The sequence below is a fragment of the Rhinolophus sinicus genome, chromosome 6 (assembly GCF_057876585.1).
Source record: "Rhinolophus sinicus isolate RSI-liver-muscle chromosome 6, RSI-T2T, whole genome shotgun sequence".
Classification (NCBI taxonomy): domain Eukaryota; kingdom Metazoa; phylum Chordata; class Mammalia; order Chiroptera; family Rhinolophidae; genus Rhinolophus; species Rhinolophus sinicus.
The window spans coordinates 51,339,247-51,359,131 of NC_142506.1; the positions used below are offsets into that span (position 1 = coordinate 51,339,247).

At 34.8% G+C, this 19,885-nt stretch overlaps 1 protein-coding gene across 1 annotated transcript in view; it reads left to right on the forward strand.

Annotated features, from left to right (window-relative positions):
• The window catches only part of WDR64 (WD repeat domain 64), an 87,445-nt gene that overhangs the window by 46,384 nt on the left and 21,176 nt on the right, over positions 1 to 19,885 (forward strand). Inside the window, exons 15-22 of the mRNA XM_074316790.2 lie at positions 2,697 to 2,873; positions 6,254 to 6,384; positions 8,988 to 9,089; positions 10,126 to 10,195; positions 11,139 to 11,175; positions 11,742 to 11,881; positions 13,186 to 13,291; positions 17,253 to 17,311. Of these exons, the coding sequence (XP_074172891.2) occupies positions 2,697 to 2,873; positions 6,254 to 6,384; positions 8,988 to 9,089; positions 10,126 to 10,195; positions 11,139 to 11,175; positions 11,742 to 11,881; positions 13,186 to 13,291; positions 17,253 to 17,311 (822 nt within the window). The remainder of the gene's footprint in view (positions 1 to 2,696; positions 2,874 to 6,253; positions 6,385 to 8,987; positions 9,090 to 10,125; positions 10,196 to 11,138; positions 11,176 to 11,741; positions 11,882 to 13,185; positions 13,292 to 17,252; positions 17,312 to 19,885) is intronic.

Consider the following 19,885-nt stretch of genomic DNA (forward strand, 5'->3'; position numbering starts at 1 on the left):
TCTGAACAATCTAAGTAAGTCAGCACCGCAGAAAGGAATTTCTTGGTAATACACTGTAAAACATCCACTTACTTCTCCTTATTTACCCTTCCTTCTAGCTACATTACTTACGAGCTTACTCCTAAAGCCCTATTTGTAAGTCCCTTAAAGCAAAACAATTAATATAACAATTAATGCAACACATGCTTTTAGCATTATGCTCACTGCTATTTTCCTAACGCACCAATTCCTAAAGGCTTATCTGCCAATACCAGTCAGATATACAAGGTTCACCGATTAGGAGGGAAATGAAGAAAACACGGATGCTTTTTCATAAAGCTAATTTTACTTTTTAAAATTCAAGATTCTATCTTTCCTACTTTTTTTGTATTAAAATATAGCCTTTCTTTTCATAACATGATAATAATAGAATTTCCAGTTCCCGTCTTTCCTGTGTCCTCTCTTGGTCAAATTCAATGTTAGTAACTCTTAAGTCAATATTCCAAATGTTTTACAAATTTGACTGCTCAAGAAGTTCAGGAAGTCTGAGAGTTACTGTCCTAAGTGGTTCAGCAAAACCTATGAAAGCCCCTGTAGTCAACTCAAACCATCAAGGGGGCACAGTAATCTAACTAAGCTGTTAGACATTAACGCCTGCTCACGGTTGGGACATAGCTGAGATTGCTCCTTGTCCCATAATGGCACAAACTCTAACCAAAAAATCAACTGTAAGTAGGAGTACCATTGGCCCATTTAAATTGGCATAAATATGAGATAACAGAGACCTTAGATCGTCTAGAAACATAAAGCTTTAAAAAATGAAAGGAATTTTATCCATCAACTAGCCAAAGTCCTCATTTTACAAGTAAGGAAAATAAGGAGGAAAGATGACACATACTTTGTTCAATCTCTCACCAGAACTAAGACTAGAAATGTGTTGTCTTCACACTTAGACCAATATCCTCTCCACTTTACCACAGTTGCTTTTAACCTTAAAAAGCCCCGCTTTCCTAGCAAAATAATCGACCTTAAAAATGTGGCTTTTATTCCCATGTAAAAATTGAAAATTCAAAATTAACAGCATGTCATCAAAACTAACCAACGAGATAGTAAAGTAAATGACCGTATTACAATAGCAAATAAAAATATAAAGTACCTAAAATAAATTCAACAAAAAATATGCAGGAGTTCTATGGAAAAATAATTTAAGGACATTAAAAAAATCTGAAAATATGGGGAGATAGGACATTTTCACAGATGGGATAACACAGATATCTTTACTACATTCAAATTAAAAATAAACACTTGTATTTAAAAAGTGAAAAGACAAATCACATACTGTGAAAAGACTGCTGTACCCCAGGTAACTGAGAAAAGATTGGAAACCAGAATAATTAAAGAAATTCCACAAATCCAGAATTAAAACCAACAACCCAAGAGAAAAATGACAAAGAACAGATAAGGAAAACCAAATGCCAAATGGCTCACAAACATATATATTTATATATCTTTTCCCAACTGACTAATTTGGAAAATGTGCTTAATATAATTAATATATTTTTAAATTAATTTTTTAAATGTCCAATTTCAAGCCCATCAGATGGTCCAGAAAATTAATCAACTAAAATTTTTGGCAAGAATGTGAAGAAAGGAGGAATCTTATCCTCTCCTGGTGGGAGTATAAATGGATAACACTACCTTGAAGAGTCATTTGACAACATCTAGTAAAGTTGATAATGTGCATTTCTTACAACTTGGTAATTCTACCCCAGGCATATGCTCTAGAAACTATAGCAATCGTCCATAAAAACAAGCAGCAAAAAATGGACAACAACCTGAATATCCATCAGTAAGAGAATGGATAAATATATTGTAGCATATTCATGCAATACTATAAAGTCAAAAACAATGAACTATAGCTCCATGTAATAATTTGTATAAATCTCAAAAATGTAATTTTAAGTAAAACAATAAAGTTGAAGAAGAACCCACATAGTTTTATAACATTTATAAATAGGTTAAAAACCTGAGAGCAGTATCACTACATATGTACGTGTATATATGTACATATAATATATAATATATGTGTATTGGAATATATGTATATGTTTATGTAGAAAGTTTTAAAACTTATATAACTAGGCCGGCCCAGATGGCTCAGTTGGTTGGAGCACGGGCTCTCAACCACAAGGTTGCCAGTTCAATTCCTCGAGTCCCACAAGGGATGGTGGGCAGCGCCCCCTGCAACTAAGATTGAACACAGCACCTTGAGCTGAGCTGCCACTGAGCTCCCAGATTGGTTGGAATGCGTCCTGTCAACCACAACGTTGCCGGTTCGACTCCCACAAGGGATGGTGGGTTGTGCCCCCTGCAACTAGAAAACGGCAACTGGACCTGGAGCTGAGCTGCACCCTCCACAACTAAGACTGAAAGGACAACAACTTGAAGCTGAACGGCAACCTCCACAACTAAGATTGAAGGGACAACAACTTGACTTGGAAAAAATTCCTAGAAGTACACACTGTTCCCCAATAAAGTCCTGTTCCCCTTTCCCAATAAAATCTTTAAAAACAAATACTTATATAACTAAAACCAGATTCAGATTACTAGTTATTTCTGAAGAGGGAAGAAGAAAGAGGAATTATATTAGGGACGGATAGATAGGACTTAAAATAGTTAATTGAGTTTTTCACATACTCACTGGATTTCTCTTAAAGGGTAAGGAAGACGATATCTGTCTCGTGGTGATATGGGAACTGCCTGATGTTGTACCTGTCCTACAAGGTAGGAATCATATTGTGCATCTGAAGGTGTCTACTAAAGATCGGAGCATGGCTAGTCCGTTCCCAGATGTCAAGTTGATAGTTGAGAAAAACGTTCCTCAACCTGTTAATGTAAGTTTCATTCCTTGATTTTTTTTTCTTTTGTATTATGGAACGTTACAAACACAAAAGTAGAGAAAATAATACATTGAACTTCAGTGTACTATCACTTAGCTTCAACCACCAACAGATTATTTTGAGCAAATGCCAGACATTTTGTCATTTCATCCCTAAATAATTTGGTATGTATCTCTAAACAATAATGACTCAAAAATGAAAATGATACCATTATTTTCTCAAATATTTCCTAAAATAATTTATAACAAGTCCTTAATAATCAAATTTTCCATATTTACTCCTAATTTTTTTTTACAGTTTGTTTCAACCAGGATCCAAGTAAGGTTCATTTGTTGCATTTGATTGATAAATCTCTTAAATCTTTTTAAATCTATAAATATATTTCTGTCTCTCTTTTTTTCTCTTGCAATTTATTTATTGAAGATTCTAGACAGTTGTCATACTTTTCCATGTTTTGGATTTTGCTGATTGCACCCTCATGGTGTAATTTAAGTTTTTCTTTACTTCTTTTAATCTAGTGGTTATATCCGGTGGCTTAATTGCATGTATGTTTCATATTTTTTTTAATAAGACTCCATCGTCCCTGGAGGTCACCATAGTATACGGTGTCAGGTACTTCCATCAAGATTCACATAATGACTGATTGTCTTTTTTGGAATCATCAATGATTACCACCTATGTCTATTATTTCATTCAGAGTTATCATTCTACCATTCTGATTCATTTATTAGCTGGAATGTGTCCTTAAGGAAAAACTATTATCAACTATTTGGTTACACTGAAGTATAGATCATATAGAGAAATAACTGATTGATTCTTTCCCTATCAGTTTATCAGTTTTCAAAATAAGGAATAGATTCTTTAGCATCCTCCAAAGGTGGTCAGTGAATTTTATTGTTTTCTTTAGTATCATTATGAGCTCACAAATTTAAATTTTCTTGATGTGTTTAAGTCAACTGCATTTGTTATTAATATTGATTGATGCTCAAATTGTCCCATCTCAAGCTAGTTGGACCCTTCTCAGGCTCCTCAGTTCCTTTGACATGACTCCAATGGTCCTGAATAGTTTCCAGGTATGACAAGGTGTTCCAGACTCACCTTGCACATTTCTTGTGCTAGATTTAGTATCCACCATTTCTCCAAGAAACCCTAGTCCCTTTTAGTGGGAAATAGTGTTAAGAAAGTGCAATCTGAGTTTTAGAGATGCCCATAGCCACTAGGACGATCCTTCGTGTTAGAGCTTTACAATGAACAGAGCCAGGAAAACAATTTAAGACAAAATACCTTGTTAGTTCATATTGATATTCCCATTCAAATTTAAGATAACATGACTTTTACTAGTTTTATTTTATATCTTTTTCTCTCACAGAAAATCCTTGTTCCAAACCAGACCAATATAATTACTTATTTGCTTTATCCTATTATATATATATCCTATATAATACAAAGGATTTGATGCCATATTGTAGTATATGTATTATAGTCTATATATTATATATTGTATATTATATTGTATATTTGTATATTATATTGTATATTCTGAAGCATTATATTTTCAGAAAAACATTAAAATTACTAGAAATACAATCGTTGAAGCAGTTCAACATCTTGTTTTCTTTGCAGTTCTTGTTGTCCTTAGAGTATATACCATTTGGAACATGCAGTCAAATTACTATGCTTTAAAGCTACTTGCAATCCTTGTGCCAACATCTCTATACACTGCTAAGTTTATTTTTTAATTTATTGCTTTTTTAAAATTTTAATTTTGTCTAATTAGTATGTAAAACATTTAAATAGTTCCAAAATCAAATATAAAAAACAGGTCTGTTCTAACGTCTATTCTTGTCCCTTCCACCTTGTTCCCTCCCTAACCTATAGTTAACCTTTCGTTTTCAACTTTTGATTTATATTTCCAGTGTTATATTTTAAAATATATATTCAAATACTTTTCCATATTTGTATCCCCTCACCCCTTCTTAAGCAAATGGAAGGACATACACCCATTTTTATATTCCTTGCTTATTTTAATAATACATTCTGGAGATCACTGTAAGATATTTCATCTTTTTTAAAATTTTGGTAAAAAAACAGCTAACATATTTTACCATGTTAGCCATTTTCAGGTATATAGTTCAGTGGTACTAAATATATTCACATTATTGTGACTACAACCCTCACCACCCACAGAACTCTTTTCACTTTGCAAAACCTCTCCCAGCCCCTGGCCACCACCATTCTACTTTCTATCTCTATGAATTTGACCACTCTAGACACCTCATTTAAGCAGAATTAGATGGTATTTGTCTTTTTGTGACTGGCTGGTTTCACTTAGCATAATGTCTCAAGGTTCATTTATGTTGTAGCATGTGTCAGAATTTCTGTCCTTTTTTAAGGAATAATATTCATCGTATGTATAGACCACATATTGTTTATTTGCCAATGGTCACTGGGTTGCTTCTACCTTTTGGCTATTGTGGCCATGAATGTGGATTTACAGATATTCCAGCTTTCTTGCTCAAAGTTCTATAGTACGTATTTCATTTGTACAGTTGTACTATAGTTTATTCAACTAGTCTCCTGTGGGTGAACATTTGGGTGGTTTTTAATCTTTTCCAATTACAAATAGTGCTTTAACAAATAGGCTATGCATATGTCATTTCAATTTTTTAATCTATCATTGGGATAGATTCCTAGAAGAGGAACTATTATATAAATATATGTAAATGTGTGTATATATGAGTAAATATTACTAAGCCATAAAGAAGAATGAAATCTTGCAATTTGCAACAACATGGATGGACCTAGAGGTCCATCCTGTCTGACTTATTTCAAACAGAGTAAAATGGGAGTACTAAGTGAAATAAGCCAGACAGAGAAAGACAAATGCCCCATGATTTCACTTATATGTGGAATCTAAAAAAAATAAACAAATGAACAAACAAAACAGAACAGAAACAGAGTCATAGATGCAGAGAACAAACTGATGTTTGCCGGAGGAGAGCGGGTGGAGGAATGGGTGAAAAAGGTGAAGGGAAATGAGAGATACAAACTTCCAGTTATAAAATAAAGAAGTCACAGGGATGAAATGTACAGCATAGGGAATATAGTCAATAATACCATAATTATTTTTGCATGGTGACATTTTGTTTTCAGACTTATGGTAATCACGTCGTAAGGTATATGGATGTCAAATCACTATGTTGTACACCTGAAATAAATATAATATTGTTAGCCAACTCTACTTTAATAATTTTTGTTTAAATCATAAAACATTTTAAGTTAATGATAGAAGAACAAAGTGTCCACATAGCATTTGCACTGTGGTAAGACACCGTGTTCATGATGGTTAGTGAGTCTGTCTCCTTCCTCCGTAGAATCCTGCCATTAGTACAGAAGTGAACTGCATTGATTTACTACAAGTAGAAGGATATAATTTGATAGCTGCTGGAACCTTACATGGTGTGATCATCCTATGGAATTTTGTAACATTTACTGTCAAAGAAGTGTAAGTTGCATCTTTTCCTTAAACAATATAAGTTGTATTGCAGAAAAGCCAAAGTAATATTCAATGTTAAACAAACAAACAAAAGCAATAAATAAAAGCAGGAATAATTCTCAAGGAAGGCTTTCCTGAACGTTGTGATCACGAGAAGACTGTGTTCTAAGTGTCTAAATCCCAGAATAATATGAGTAAGGTGAGCCTTAAGTATTTGTATTCTCAAGTGCTTTGACTTTTACACTTCTCAGTCTAGCACATGCTTTCATGTGTGATCTTATCCAAATTCATAACCTCAACAAATACTTAAAATACATAATTTAAAACTCTAATCTCCCCAGAGCTTCAAACATATAGATCTGGCAATTATTATCTGGAATGCCACTGAGACCCTTAAAACCCCACATGCCCAAAACTTTGTCCCAACCCACCCCTCCCCCCAAATCTCTTCCTGGATTCCCAGTGACACCACCATGTACTCAGTTACCAAAGTCAAATGGTTAGAGGCAGTCCCAATGGGTTTTCCTTCTCATTCACCACCACAACACACCTAATTTATTATAGGTCGATGCTAGCAAGGGCATGGCATATGCAATTCTAAATCTCAGCCAGTTAGATATTCTCCACACCGTGGCCAAAAATGTTACCTTCCCCCTGCCATCCATTTTCAAATGTTCTTACCATTGGTTGTAAAGGAACTAATGTAACACTGTATTGTTTGCTATGGATGGGTTGCAAAGAATGAGCTCTCCACAGTTGCACAACTGGGCTAGAAAGCAAGGGCCATGTGTGAACACCGTATGTCAAAGGAGTTTGTAATATTGTATTTTGAAGTACAAGGTGGTTAAGAACCTTGATTGATGGATAACAAATCAAATCTCTCTAAGCATTTGGAGAAAGGGAAGAAATATAAAGGAGGGGAGAAGAGAGTGGGAGAGAACAAGGAAAAAGAAGACGAAAATGCAAAAGAAATCACTGCCTCTCTCTTTACACTGCCTTACATACTACTGGTCTACCTGGACTCCATGCCGCTTTCCAATCTAAGTCTGAGTCTTGTCTTTTAACCAACTTTTCAGAGGACATGTCCCTTTCTTATTTAGGCCCTGTATTTAGTCTCCTTTGGACCTCTAGTTGAACTAAGCTATTCTGCAGACCCCTCCCTCTGTACGTCAGCCCATGTTTTCTTGGTCCCTGGCCCTAGAATTCCTGTCATCCTTCTCTTCCTTCTCTTTAACCCTGCCCTTAGGTTTTTCTCACAGACTATGTACTTGTCATTTGATACCTATATCTATATGTACCATACAGTTTGTACATGATTCACTACTAAGGGAAATCAGGTAAACGAAAAAGTCAAAGACCATCATCCTGATGCCACAGCCTAAACAGGAGGAAGCTACCCTGAGAATATTTCTAACGTAAAGGTGGAGATCCTCCCTGTTGAAGTGCTAGGCATGCTGCATGCCCAAGGAATGCATGCAAATTCAACATCCCATCAGAGAGAAATAACTGACCATAGCGGATCATACATAGTGTCCCCTTTTTATAAGATGATTACATAAAAACAATTGATTTAGAATCACTGGAGTATTTTGCAGAACATGTAATTCATCACAGAACAGTCCAATGTAATTTAGGCCCAATTTCAAGTCTCTAATGTGAAAGATGGTTTCCATATTCATGGTGGAGGCCGTGTCTAGATCTGCCTTAAACTTGCCACAGATCCCTTCACCAGTCATGAGAAATAGGCCTTCTGTTTCTGTTCAAAGTTTTTTGGGCCCAAACTAGAAAATATTCTTGCTAATGAATAATCCATTTCACCATCCAGCTCATCTGCAGGCAGAAATATCTAAAAAGTTTGAGCTCAACAAGTTACCAGGCCCACAGGCTCCTCTTTTGAGCTTGGTTCACCACCCCCCACCCTGACCCCCAGCCCCACTCCCAGGAGGTTCCTTCATGGCTCATCAGTCCAAATTAGCAGAGGAAATTTCCACTAAAGGAAGAGGAACATCTTGCTACACGGTCTATGTGCTCTGAGGAGTGTGAAGTGTGGCTTTAAGAGCCAAGCATGAAGTGCCAGCGCAGGCAGCTGGCATTATCGCTGTGCACCCAGGACACTGCCTAGAAGCTGTGTGGTACTTTGGAATCCGGGTCAGTGGGAGACTGGAACAACAGGAATAGTGTAATCACTGAATTTCCTGCTTATCTTCTCCACTCAATTCTAAGTTCCTTAATGGCAGGAGCCATATTTTATTCAAATTTGCCACTCCTTTTTGGAGTAGAATTCTATTCTTTAAACTGTATGAAACTTATAGGAGGCTAAATGACCCATTCTCTGACCTATCAGTAGGAAAACTAGACCAGCTTGTTGAATTAAAAAGACTTTTAAACACGAAATGGTCATGTTGTTATACCTTATTAAGGCAGATGTGCTCCTTAAGGAATACGTGAGCCTTATTAAGGAAGATGTGCTCCAACGCGATACTTCTGGGTTTTCTCTTCATGTTCAATGATACCAACTTTGTAGGAGTTGATTAGCTCTGCATGGGATACATAAGTCACGTGAGTCACCTCATTTGTAAATGTTTCTCCTGGAAATGTGTGCTTCTTTCCAGGTACAGACCTGAAGATTGCTTCACTGTAGACCCTGACTTGGATCCCAAGCGTTTTAGAATTAATGACATACTGTTCCTCTTTCGTACCCCTGAATGTGCAAGGTAACTCAGTACTTATTGATCAAGAAATACTGTCCGGGACTTATCACCGTGGGTGATATAAAAACAGTTCTCCTCACCCCAGCATGAAGAAAAGTACCACTGAGGGAAGGCGTAAGTTGGGTCGACTCCTTGGCTTCAGCCTTACCCTGTCCCTGTCATTTGTAGGTATGTGGTCCCCAGGGATCTAATTTCCCTTACTCTGTCAGTCTCACAGCTGCCTTTCCAACAGAGGCAGAGATGAAAAATGCTCACTTGACCACACCTGTAGACAGAATCAATCCCTATGAGCACTGATGTGAAGCAGAGGAAAGGCTCTGCAGGGCTAACACGAAAGATCACGTGGTAGCAGTTTCCATACAACATCCACCAAAACTGAGGAGTCTTCATCCATTTCTGAGAGAGCAGGAGATGGTTGTTTAAATATTTAAGAAAAACTATTTTTCTCTTTGTATTTGCTTGAGAGCTCTGATTTTCAGTCAATAGGCCATGGTAAATACATCTCTAGAGAGAAATCGAAAGCGTCTGTGCTAGCTTTGGGTCACCCAGAGGTAAGCCAGAATATAACACCTTCTCTACCCCTTGACTTGAAATTCCCTTATTCTGATAATATTTTGAGGACTCCATATATGCTTGCTCCAGAACCCTAAGGTACTTTTCAGCCCATTACAGCAGCGCACTCCAGAGTCAGGACCAGGACAGAATTGGAAAATGCAGAGCAGAAGAGAGCCAGGCTACTCAGGACCCCCACACCCACCACTGCCGTGTGAGAGCCTCTGGGACTAAGTCTAGTCTTAGCAGTGGGACAGGCAGATCATTTCCCAAACCCAGGCAGCAATCAATCTTTATTCCTAAGGTGCCCCAGCAGTCTCCAACTCCAACACCAGACAGATAAACATTTGTTACACAAGATATAAGGTGTGCTTTGTTTTATAAGTGCATGGTTCTGTATCTACAGATGACAAAAGAAGTAATTACCCTTTGAGTCTGATACAATATCTTAACTTTTCCTCTTTGCGCTTTCTCCCTCTTCTTATAGGCGCTCAAGTCAGGATTCCATATGTTCTTCATCCCAGTGTGATTCTAGTAAGGGTCCACAGAGCAGCAAGGTAAGCAAGAAATAGGGAGAGTATGTCTTCCTGTTACACTCAATGTTGGTTCAGAAATAATGATTTGTTGCATTTGAGCCCCTCCTTTGATAAAAGTAATGGTGAAAAAATCCTCTGTGGGTATGTGTGTATGAAACACTTTTGTTTTCCCTAAAATGCAAAGTCTAAACTGTTTTCATCCCTTTTTCCCTGCTTTTGAAGGTTTTCACATCTGCAAACAATCAATACATAATCATAAATAACATAAATTACATATGCTGCTTTTACATTCATAAAGTAAGAAAGCATTTTTTTTTTTTTTTTTTTAGTAATTTTAGACTACCTCTTTTGCTAAAAAGTATTACACATTTTTCACGGGGGAAGAGACAACACCAAATGTCATGCAATGATTTTCAAATTGTGTTCTCAGTTCCAATTTTATTTATTTTTACACATTACATTTCTAGTTAGGATTTTGTTTAAATGGAGATTTTCACTGCAAAAATTATTCTAAAACCACTAGTTTAATTAAAAGAATAAACTTATAAAGATGTAAGGTTCAGACTTGAACTTGAGACCAACAGTTCCATTTACGTATTATCTGATTAGCTTTAGGGACAGTGCTTAATCTCTGAGTTTCTGTTTCTTTATCAATAAAAAGTAAATAATAAGCCTAACATGCATGATTGTTAACAATTCAAAATAATGTACACCAAGAACATGGCATGTATTAGGCATTTAATTACTCTCATTGTGTGACACCTGAGCCACTAGGAAAACATATTACAGATGCTCTATGCATGTGAAAATCTCTGCAATACATTTTTCAAAGAATTAATTCAAAAATAACTTTAAAACTAATTTAGAAATGTAAATGTAACTATCTGAAGAATCTACTGACCCAGTATATCTCATTTCCTTACAATGTCATAGAATTATTTTCTCTTTTTCTCCCTTAATTCAGGGAAGCAAACAGAGCATACATGACAGTGAGGCTAAAGGTCAGTATGAAATCCCCTCTCTTCTTAATAATAAAGCAATTCCTTTGCAATAAGGCGCTCAGGCAATAGAATACTCTTAATGAACATACGTTATTTTTGTGACTGAATGTTGAGGTGCTTTAGGATTCAGTAGTGGAAGAGGCAGAATTTCCATTATGATGATGTCCTTTTAATACTAATTCTAGATTTTAAAAATCCAAACTATGACTGAGCTTCTTACTCTCCAGTCCATTTTCCTAAAATTTACACTAGATTCATAAGCCATTCTGTACATACAAGACTTAACCTGGCTGTATATATAGTTTTAGCTGTTATGTACAGTGCATCAGTTTTGCAATGGGATCAAAAATAAGTTCTTTAGGTTTTTCTCATGATCTGGGATTCCATTGTTAATGATTGTTTTATTCTCTGCCCTTACTGAAATTCTCTGGGGTTAAAGAAACAATTCTAGGAAAAAACAATGGGCTGTTTTTGCTACTATCCTACCTGCCTCCCCTTTTGCATTCTATAAAATTTTGAATTCCAAGTATTGCAAACACCACAGTAGCTCATTAATTTTTCAGTAGGTGAGCAAATAGATGTCATGGCGGGAGAGCAACAGCTAGTGGACAAAAAACATCCTGAACACACCAACGTGGCAGATGCCCAGCCACCTATCCTCGTCACGGCACACGAGGACGGACACCTCCGCTTGTGGACTATAGAGGTGATGAGCCCCGTTATTTACTTGGAATAGCAAAGGAAGATTAAAAGAGTTATTACACGAAACTTAGCTTTCTAAGGTTCCATCTAGCATCCAACTGTAGCATTTTTTTCTTTTCTTTATATTGAGCTATGAGTACCTGACACTAAATATTTCATTGGTTATTTAAATATTAAAGGGTATTAATGATGCATTGTAGTAAAATAATATAAGAACACTGAAATGTTGAGTATACATAAATTTTTAGTGAGTCAAACTATTAGGAGAAGTTATTACATTGCATTGAGTGTCCTTAAACATTTTACAATGAAAAAATAACTTTTAATGAGTTGGGATGGAGGATGGGCCAAGTTTGAATTGAGAGGACAGAAGATGATGGAAGAAAGGATCTTGAGTAGACTGGTGACAATGGCAATCAAATCCTTAGAGAGGCAAGGGAGGTGGTACCTTCCCAGAGGGAAACCCAGAAACCAGCAGATAGTGGGATCCAATAACACAGCATGGCTGTATGCTGGGCGAAACCTCCAAGTCTGTCATAGAATCCTAGCTTGTTAGGGGAAACTCCTGGTTTGAAAATATAAAATATTGTAGCAATAACTCTCCCTGAGATGATCTTATAGCACTGGAGCAATGCCTTTTCTCTGATAGAGAAATAAAAGAGTGAGAGAAATACGAGGGGAAAAAGATTATATGGAAGTAAATCTCAGGAAATGAGCAGCAGATTCAAATTCTTTCTTCTCAAGCTTGGATGTTAATTCTCTAGGCAATGAATGTGGAAATCCTTCCCAATGCTGACACATTAAGTGCTGAAAAGCAATCTGCTGTTGAATCTCTTTAATCTCTAAATCTTGCACTAATATTTAAAAATAGGTATTTCCAAAAAGTCAAAAATCAAATACAGTGTTATTGTTTAAAACAAGTGAGATACACTCAAACCTGAAAAGAATGTTTGTTTAAAAAGAGACTGTGTAACTGGAAAAGAGGTCTGGGAATTGCATGAAAAGGTCATGAGAAGTAGAAAAAAACAATCCCCAAAAAGGAGGGAGAAAAGAAGGGGGGAAAAAAAAATGAACCAAAGTGCAGAGATGATTTGTAATAATCAGAGTCTAGATGCTTATAATTAATAGTGTCTATACCTTAATGAATATTTAATTTCAAGAAAATGAGTCTTATTGATAGTTTCAAATTATTTTCATTACAGAGAATCATGTTTTAGTAGTAGAGATAATTCTTTACATAGATTATTTATAGAGAAACTCAACTCCAATATGAATATTTTATAGAATTTATTATCATAATTTATTCAGGGAAGACTACTGAAAAATATGCTACCTTTTACAAAACATGCTGCCATCTCTCTGACATCCCTGTATGTTGATTCCTGTACCAGGATACTACTGACTGGAAATGTGGGTAAGTCATTACCCTTATGTAGTCAGCCACAGGTATCTTAACCTACATGATATAAAAAGGGAGCAGGAAAATATGTGGCATTTATTTGATACAAAACAATAAGAGGGATGCTCATGAGTAGCTTGCTGAATAAGTAGAACAATGAATGAATGTCAGAAGAACGTATTTCATTCCTAGCTCTTTCCTTAGAGCAAGACATTTTATTTCTTCCATCTTTAAATTGGGTATAGGACTACCCATCCCCTTACCTTATATATTGGGAAGAATGTAAAGTTTTCAATCTTGAAGGGGTTGTGACATTAATCTTCATTATTATAAGGAGTAGTGGGATGAAATAGAGAGGAAAAGGATTATTTATTCTTGACTTATTTTATATTTATATTTAATATTTTATATTTAAAATATAAAAATATATTTATATTTAAAATTCATATTTATATTTAAAATTTTAAATATAAAATATTTTATATTTATTGTTATAACTAATATAGTTGGGCTTAATTCTTTCGTATAACACTATTCTTTTTCTGATGTCTCCTTTCTTCTATCTTTTGAATTAATCCTAAATTTCTCTCTTTCCATCTCTCTTATACTTTGAAAGATTATGTGTGTGTGAATGAACATGTATGTGGAAATGTGGTTTTTAATTTTACTAGCGTTTACCTTTGTTTTGCAAAAAAAAAAAATTAACCAATTTGTTAGAAGGTAGATGGAAACAGCATCTTTTCAATTAAACAGAAAGCTTAGCCCACTTTATCATTCTCTTTTTTCTACACCCACCCCTTCACTTATTGTTTGCTAAAGTAATCTTGAGATCTGCATCTGGATATTGTTATATTAATACTTAAATTTTACATCTTCTCTTTTAGGAACTTTTTTTATTTCAAAAGTTTGTTATAAAAGTCACAACAAACCACTTTGCACCAACAATTATTTGAGTCTTCCAAAGATGGTAGAAAAATAATCATTTCTATTTGCGTTCAGTATTATCATTGGATTTACATTTAATTTAAGGTTATCTTTATTTTATCTGGTTTTACTACCTACCACCAGTCCTTTTCTATTGATACTCTTAGCTTCTTTCTTTTATTGATCTGTCAGTCTCCATGGTTTCTATTAACATTGTTTCTGTTTATAGCAGAATAGCAGAGAAATCTGAGATCAGGCAAATTTTGTGGTAGAATTCACAATTAAATCAATCTTAACCTGATGCTTCCTGCTTGGAAGATTCTCAATTACTGATTCAATTTCTTTAATTATATAGGCCTATGCAAATTGTCTATCTTCTTATGTGAGTTTTGGCAGACTGTGTCTGTCAAGGAATCGGTCCATTTTACCTAGGTTATTAAATTTATACACATAAAATTCATAATATTCCTTTATTATCCTTTTAGTGCCCATGAAACCTGAAGTGATGTCTTTTCTTAATTTATGATATTAGTAATTTGTATTTGCTCTCTTTTTTCTTAGTTAGCTTGGCTAGTTGTTTATCAATTTTATTGATCTTTACAAAGAACCAACTTTTGGTTTCATTGATTTTCTATATTGATTTCCTTCTTTCATTGATTTCTGCTCTAATTTTTTTATGATTTCTCTTTTGCTTACTTTAGATTTAATTTACTCTTCTTTTTCTAGTCTACTAAGGTGGAACTTAGATTATTAAGTTAAGATCTTTTCTTCTTTTTTAAATTTTCCTGTAAGCATTGCTTTCACTGTTTCCCACAAATTTTGAGAAATTGTATTTTCATTTTCATTCAGTTCAGAATATTTTAAATTTCTGTTGAGATTTTTTTCTTTGACCTGTTATTTAGAAGTATGTTGCTTAATCTCCAAGTATTTGGGGATTTTCAAGCTAAGTTTTTGCTACTGGTTTCTAATTTAATTCCATTGGGCCTTTTTATTCACTGAAAACATACATTTTATGATTTATATTATTTTAAATTTGTTAAGGTGTGATTTATGGCCCAGAATGTGGTCTATCTTGGTGAACATTCCATGAGAACTTGAAAAAACTGTGTATTCCACTGTTGTTGGATGAAGTAGTCTATAGATGTCAATTATATTCTGTTGATTGATGGGGTACTGTTGATTTCAATTGTGTCCTTACTGATTTTCTTCCTGCTGGATCTGTCCATTTCTAACAGTCTCAGTAGGTATTGAAGTCTCCAAGTATAAAAGTAGATTCATCTATTTCTCCTTGAAGTTTTTTCCTCCAGTATTTTGAGGCTCTGATAGGCACACACATGTTAAGGGTTGTTACATCTACTTGGAGAATTGACCTCTGTAACATTATGTTATAAAGCCGATCTCTGATAATTTTCCTTGCTCTGAAATCTTCTCTATTTGAAATTAACATTGCTATTCTTGCTTTCTTTTGATTAGTGTTTACATGTAAATCTTTCTCTATCCCTTTACTTTTAATCCGTATGTGTCATTATATTGAAAGTGGATTTCTTGTAGAAATCCACTAGTGTTGGGTATTGTTTTTTAATCCATTCCGACAGTCTCTGTCTTTTAATTGGTTTATTGAGACTGTTGACCTCTAAGGTGATTACTGAGATAGTTGAATTAATATCTACCGTATTTCTTACTGTTTTCTATTTGTTGACCTTGTTTTTTGTTTGTTTTTGTCTTCCACCCTTTTTCTGTCTTTTGTGGTTTTAAGTGAGCATTTTATATGATTCCATTTTCTCTCCTTTCTTAGAATATCAATTATATTTCTTTTTTGATTAACTTCTTTTAGTGGTTTCCCCAGTTTGCTATATGTATTTACATCTAATTCATGTCAACTTTCAAATAACACTACACCACTTCACAGGTAATTCAAAAACCTTATAATAACAAAGTATTCCTAATACCTCCCTCCCATCCTTTATGTCATTGTTGTCATTCATTTCAAGTGTTCGTAAATTATAATAATCAAATACATTGTTGCTGTTATTATTTTGAATAAACTATTATCTGTTCATTTTTATTTTGTTTTCACTCATTCTTTCTCTTAATGCTCTTTCCTTCATTATGTAAATCTGAGTATCTGGCCTATACCATTTCCTTCTTAACAACTTTTTAAAACATTTCTTGCAAGGTAGGTCTACTAGCAACAAGTTCTCTCAGATTTTGTTTGAGAAAGTCTTTATTTCTAATTCACTTTTGGAGGATAATTTCTAAGGATACAGAATTTTAGGTTGGTAGGTTTTTCCCTCAACACTAAATATTTCACTCCATTCTCTTCTTGCTTGCATGGTTCCTGAGGAGATGTCAAATGCAATTCTTATCTTTGCTCTTCTATATGTAAGGTGATTTCCCCCCCTCCGTGGCTTATCTTTGATTTTCTGCAGTTTGAATATAATATGCCGAGGTGTAGTCATTGTTGCCTTTTTAAATTATTTTTTTTTCAGTTAAAGTTGATATTCAATATTGTTTTATATTAGTTTCAGGTGTGCAGCATAGTGATTAGACATTTATATAATTTAGGCAGTGATCCCCCGATTAGTCTTGTACCCACCTGGCACTATACATAGTTGTTGCAACATTATTGATTATATTGTCTATGCTGTACTTTCCATCCCCATGACTAATGCAAATTGGTAGTTACAAAGTAGTTACTGTTGCTTTTTAAAATGTATTTGTAACTATCATTTGGATTATAACATGATTATCTCCCTAACAGTTTGGGCTCCATTTGGTCACTGTGTGCTCATTTCTATTTCACCTTCCCTGATATGTAGAAGAACTTTGAGTGTGTAAGGCAACCTCATCATGATTTATTAAGCCAGAAACAAAAAAAGAATTGATACATGTAAAAATTGGTATGAAATGTCTTCTTTCATTTCTGGTTTCTGAGATTCTGTTTTATTTATCAATATAAATGCCTGAGCCAAAATAACTTGGCAGTCTGGATAGTATTTACTTAGACAATAGAATATCTAATGAAAGATTCCAATGTTTAAATTTTATACAGAAGGACACGTTATCCTTTTCAGTATTGGTTCCTTCCTGGATCCACCTCATGATGAAAAGGTATGAATTTTAGTTTTAGTTTAATTAGTGAATCAGCACATATTTAGCCAGCATTTCTCTGTACTAGACACCACAAAAAGGTAGAAATACCAAACTCCCTACTCTCAAGTCATACGTACTACTATTGAAACTTAAGCTATCTGACAAATAAAAATGGTGTACTGGTGGGAGGAGGGAATGAATGAGTGAGTGGTGAGCCAGCCCTGGTCCCTTTGCACCTACTTCATGTTTTGACTTATTTGAGAGAATCTGTGCAAAAACCCAGAGCTTAAAAGAGTTCACACATCATCTAGTCCACAGTCAGTTTCTAAACTTATACATCTTCATAAAAGAAAATTCCATCACCTTTCCTTGCAAGCCTAACCTTGTACCCAAACATTATTATTGTCAAGAAACCCTTTCTCCCATGTAGTCTAAATCCTCCTTACATGCAACGTAAATGTCACAATCTCCTTACTTTATAACCATTTAAATATAGTTATAAACCATATTTCTTGTGTTTTGTGGATATACAAATATATACATATATTATAAAGACTCAATACTAATTAAAGAGCACAGCAGGAAAGCACTATTTTATTATAGGCTTATTTCCTTTTAAATTAATACTTCAAATCCCAAAGGTAAATATTAGCTTACATGGTAATGTCTTATATTTGGATTATAAGTGTTAACAGATGGATACATGGATTAGGACTGGATTCCTTGCAGAGTGTTTTAGAACGGTTATTGTTTCAGATATTATTTCATTTTATCTATGGAGTTTTCTTTTTGTTTCCCAGAATCCATTATAGTTTTTATAAAGTTCAGCTATTTAGCTTGAGTATGCTTCTCTTCACTTTACAGAGGGGAAATCAGACACAGGCTTGCCTACAATCACACAGACAGTTATGATGAAGTCAGGATCAGAACCAGATTTCTCGTCCTCTCCTCTAGTGCTCTTTCCATATATAACACGCACTGCTATCAAATGGCAGACAATACGGTTCAACTTATGAAGCACAACATTTATCCACAACTATAAATGTCCTAAAATTAAGGCATTCTGTGAGGTGAACAAAAACAATCATATAATTGAGTCATGTATAGGTAGAGGATTATCTAACTGTTTTAGATTATCTCCTACTTGTGATGGATGATTCTCAATATTATATTAATTTTAACAGATAAAAATATGACTTTTTGCAAATGGACTTTCTATAAACTGGCAACCAAGACCTTTCAAAATAGAGAAAATATTTAAAACAAAGTTATGTAATTATATTAAAATGGAATAATAGTGGAATTGATTTTAAAGCATTTTCACCAGTTTAAAAGAAAAGAACCTTTTTAATAACTTATTTAAATTTTCCCCATTCAGCCTTTTCTGTATTTGGACAATGTGATTTTCCAATTTGTACATGGCTGCCTGTTTATAAATATACAGCAGAATCTGGTTATAAGATCTCATTATTACATAGACTAATATATACCATGTATTCAGCCAGATTCAATTATAAATTACAACTATGATGAAAACCTAATATGTCAGTCTATAAATCAGAGGTTAGTTTGGTTCTCTTGCAACATTACTGTTAAGAAGGCACTTCATGGAGTACAGATATTTTAAGAGATAGGATAGTCAAAACCTGTCCACAGAAAGAAAAGTCATACGTATGATTGCGTACACATGCATACAGGAAAAAAAAAGTCTTAGAACACTGTTTTCCTAATTACAGTTTATAATCCACTGTGGGGTTCCAAAATCAATTTAATGAGTGGCAAGCAGTATTTTCATAAAAGTAGAAAAGAATGGAGTGGAATTAAATGCAAAAGACTAGAATAGACAATATCAGTGTGCTTGGCATATAGTAAGGTTAAGGTTCTTTTGTGAAGGATACTGAAGCTCATTTTAGGTGCATGTACAGGTATTGTATGTGTGTACTGGGTCATGAAGTAAAATGTACTTTTTACTATAGATACGGTTCAAGTTAGAGAAACACTCACTTTCAAGAATCCCCACCAAGGCAGAGAAAGAGCCCTTGGATGACCAGATGTTCTAGAACAGCTTAGAGACAGTAAGAAGTAGGAGAATGCAGAAGATGTCACCCTGGCTCTCTTTTAAGAAGAATCACAGGGAATTGAACCAGAAGGCCAAGAATTTAGAAGGAATTATGCCTAATATTTGTTACAGTGTAAATAAACAGGAGCTTCATAGAACTCGAAGCTGCTAGAAATCTAGCCACAAATGCTCCTAGGTAGATGACCCAGGAAGAAGTAAGGTCATATAGTATGTATCCATCAATAAGAGAGGGAACATACTCTCAGGGGATGTGACCGCAGAGCCAGCTCCCCGGTTGACAACTCTAGTTCACACAATTTAGAAATATCTTCTAAGGCCTATTTAGGGGCTCTACACATGAGAATAGGCCATATCCTGAAGTAGCATACCAATCATGCCTTTGAAAGAGAATTAGCTGGGCCCATTTCTTTTGTTAATTCCTTGTGGTATACAGTTATCATATACCACTGCCCCTACCATCCCCCAAAATAGCCAGGGTTATATCTGGATAAAATTTGAAAATAGCAAAAGTC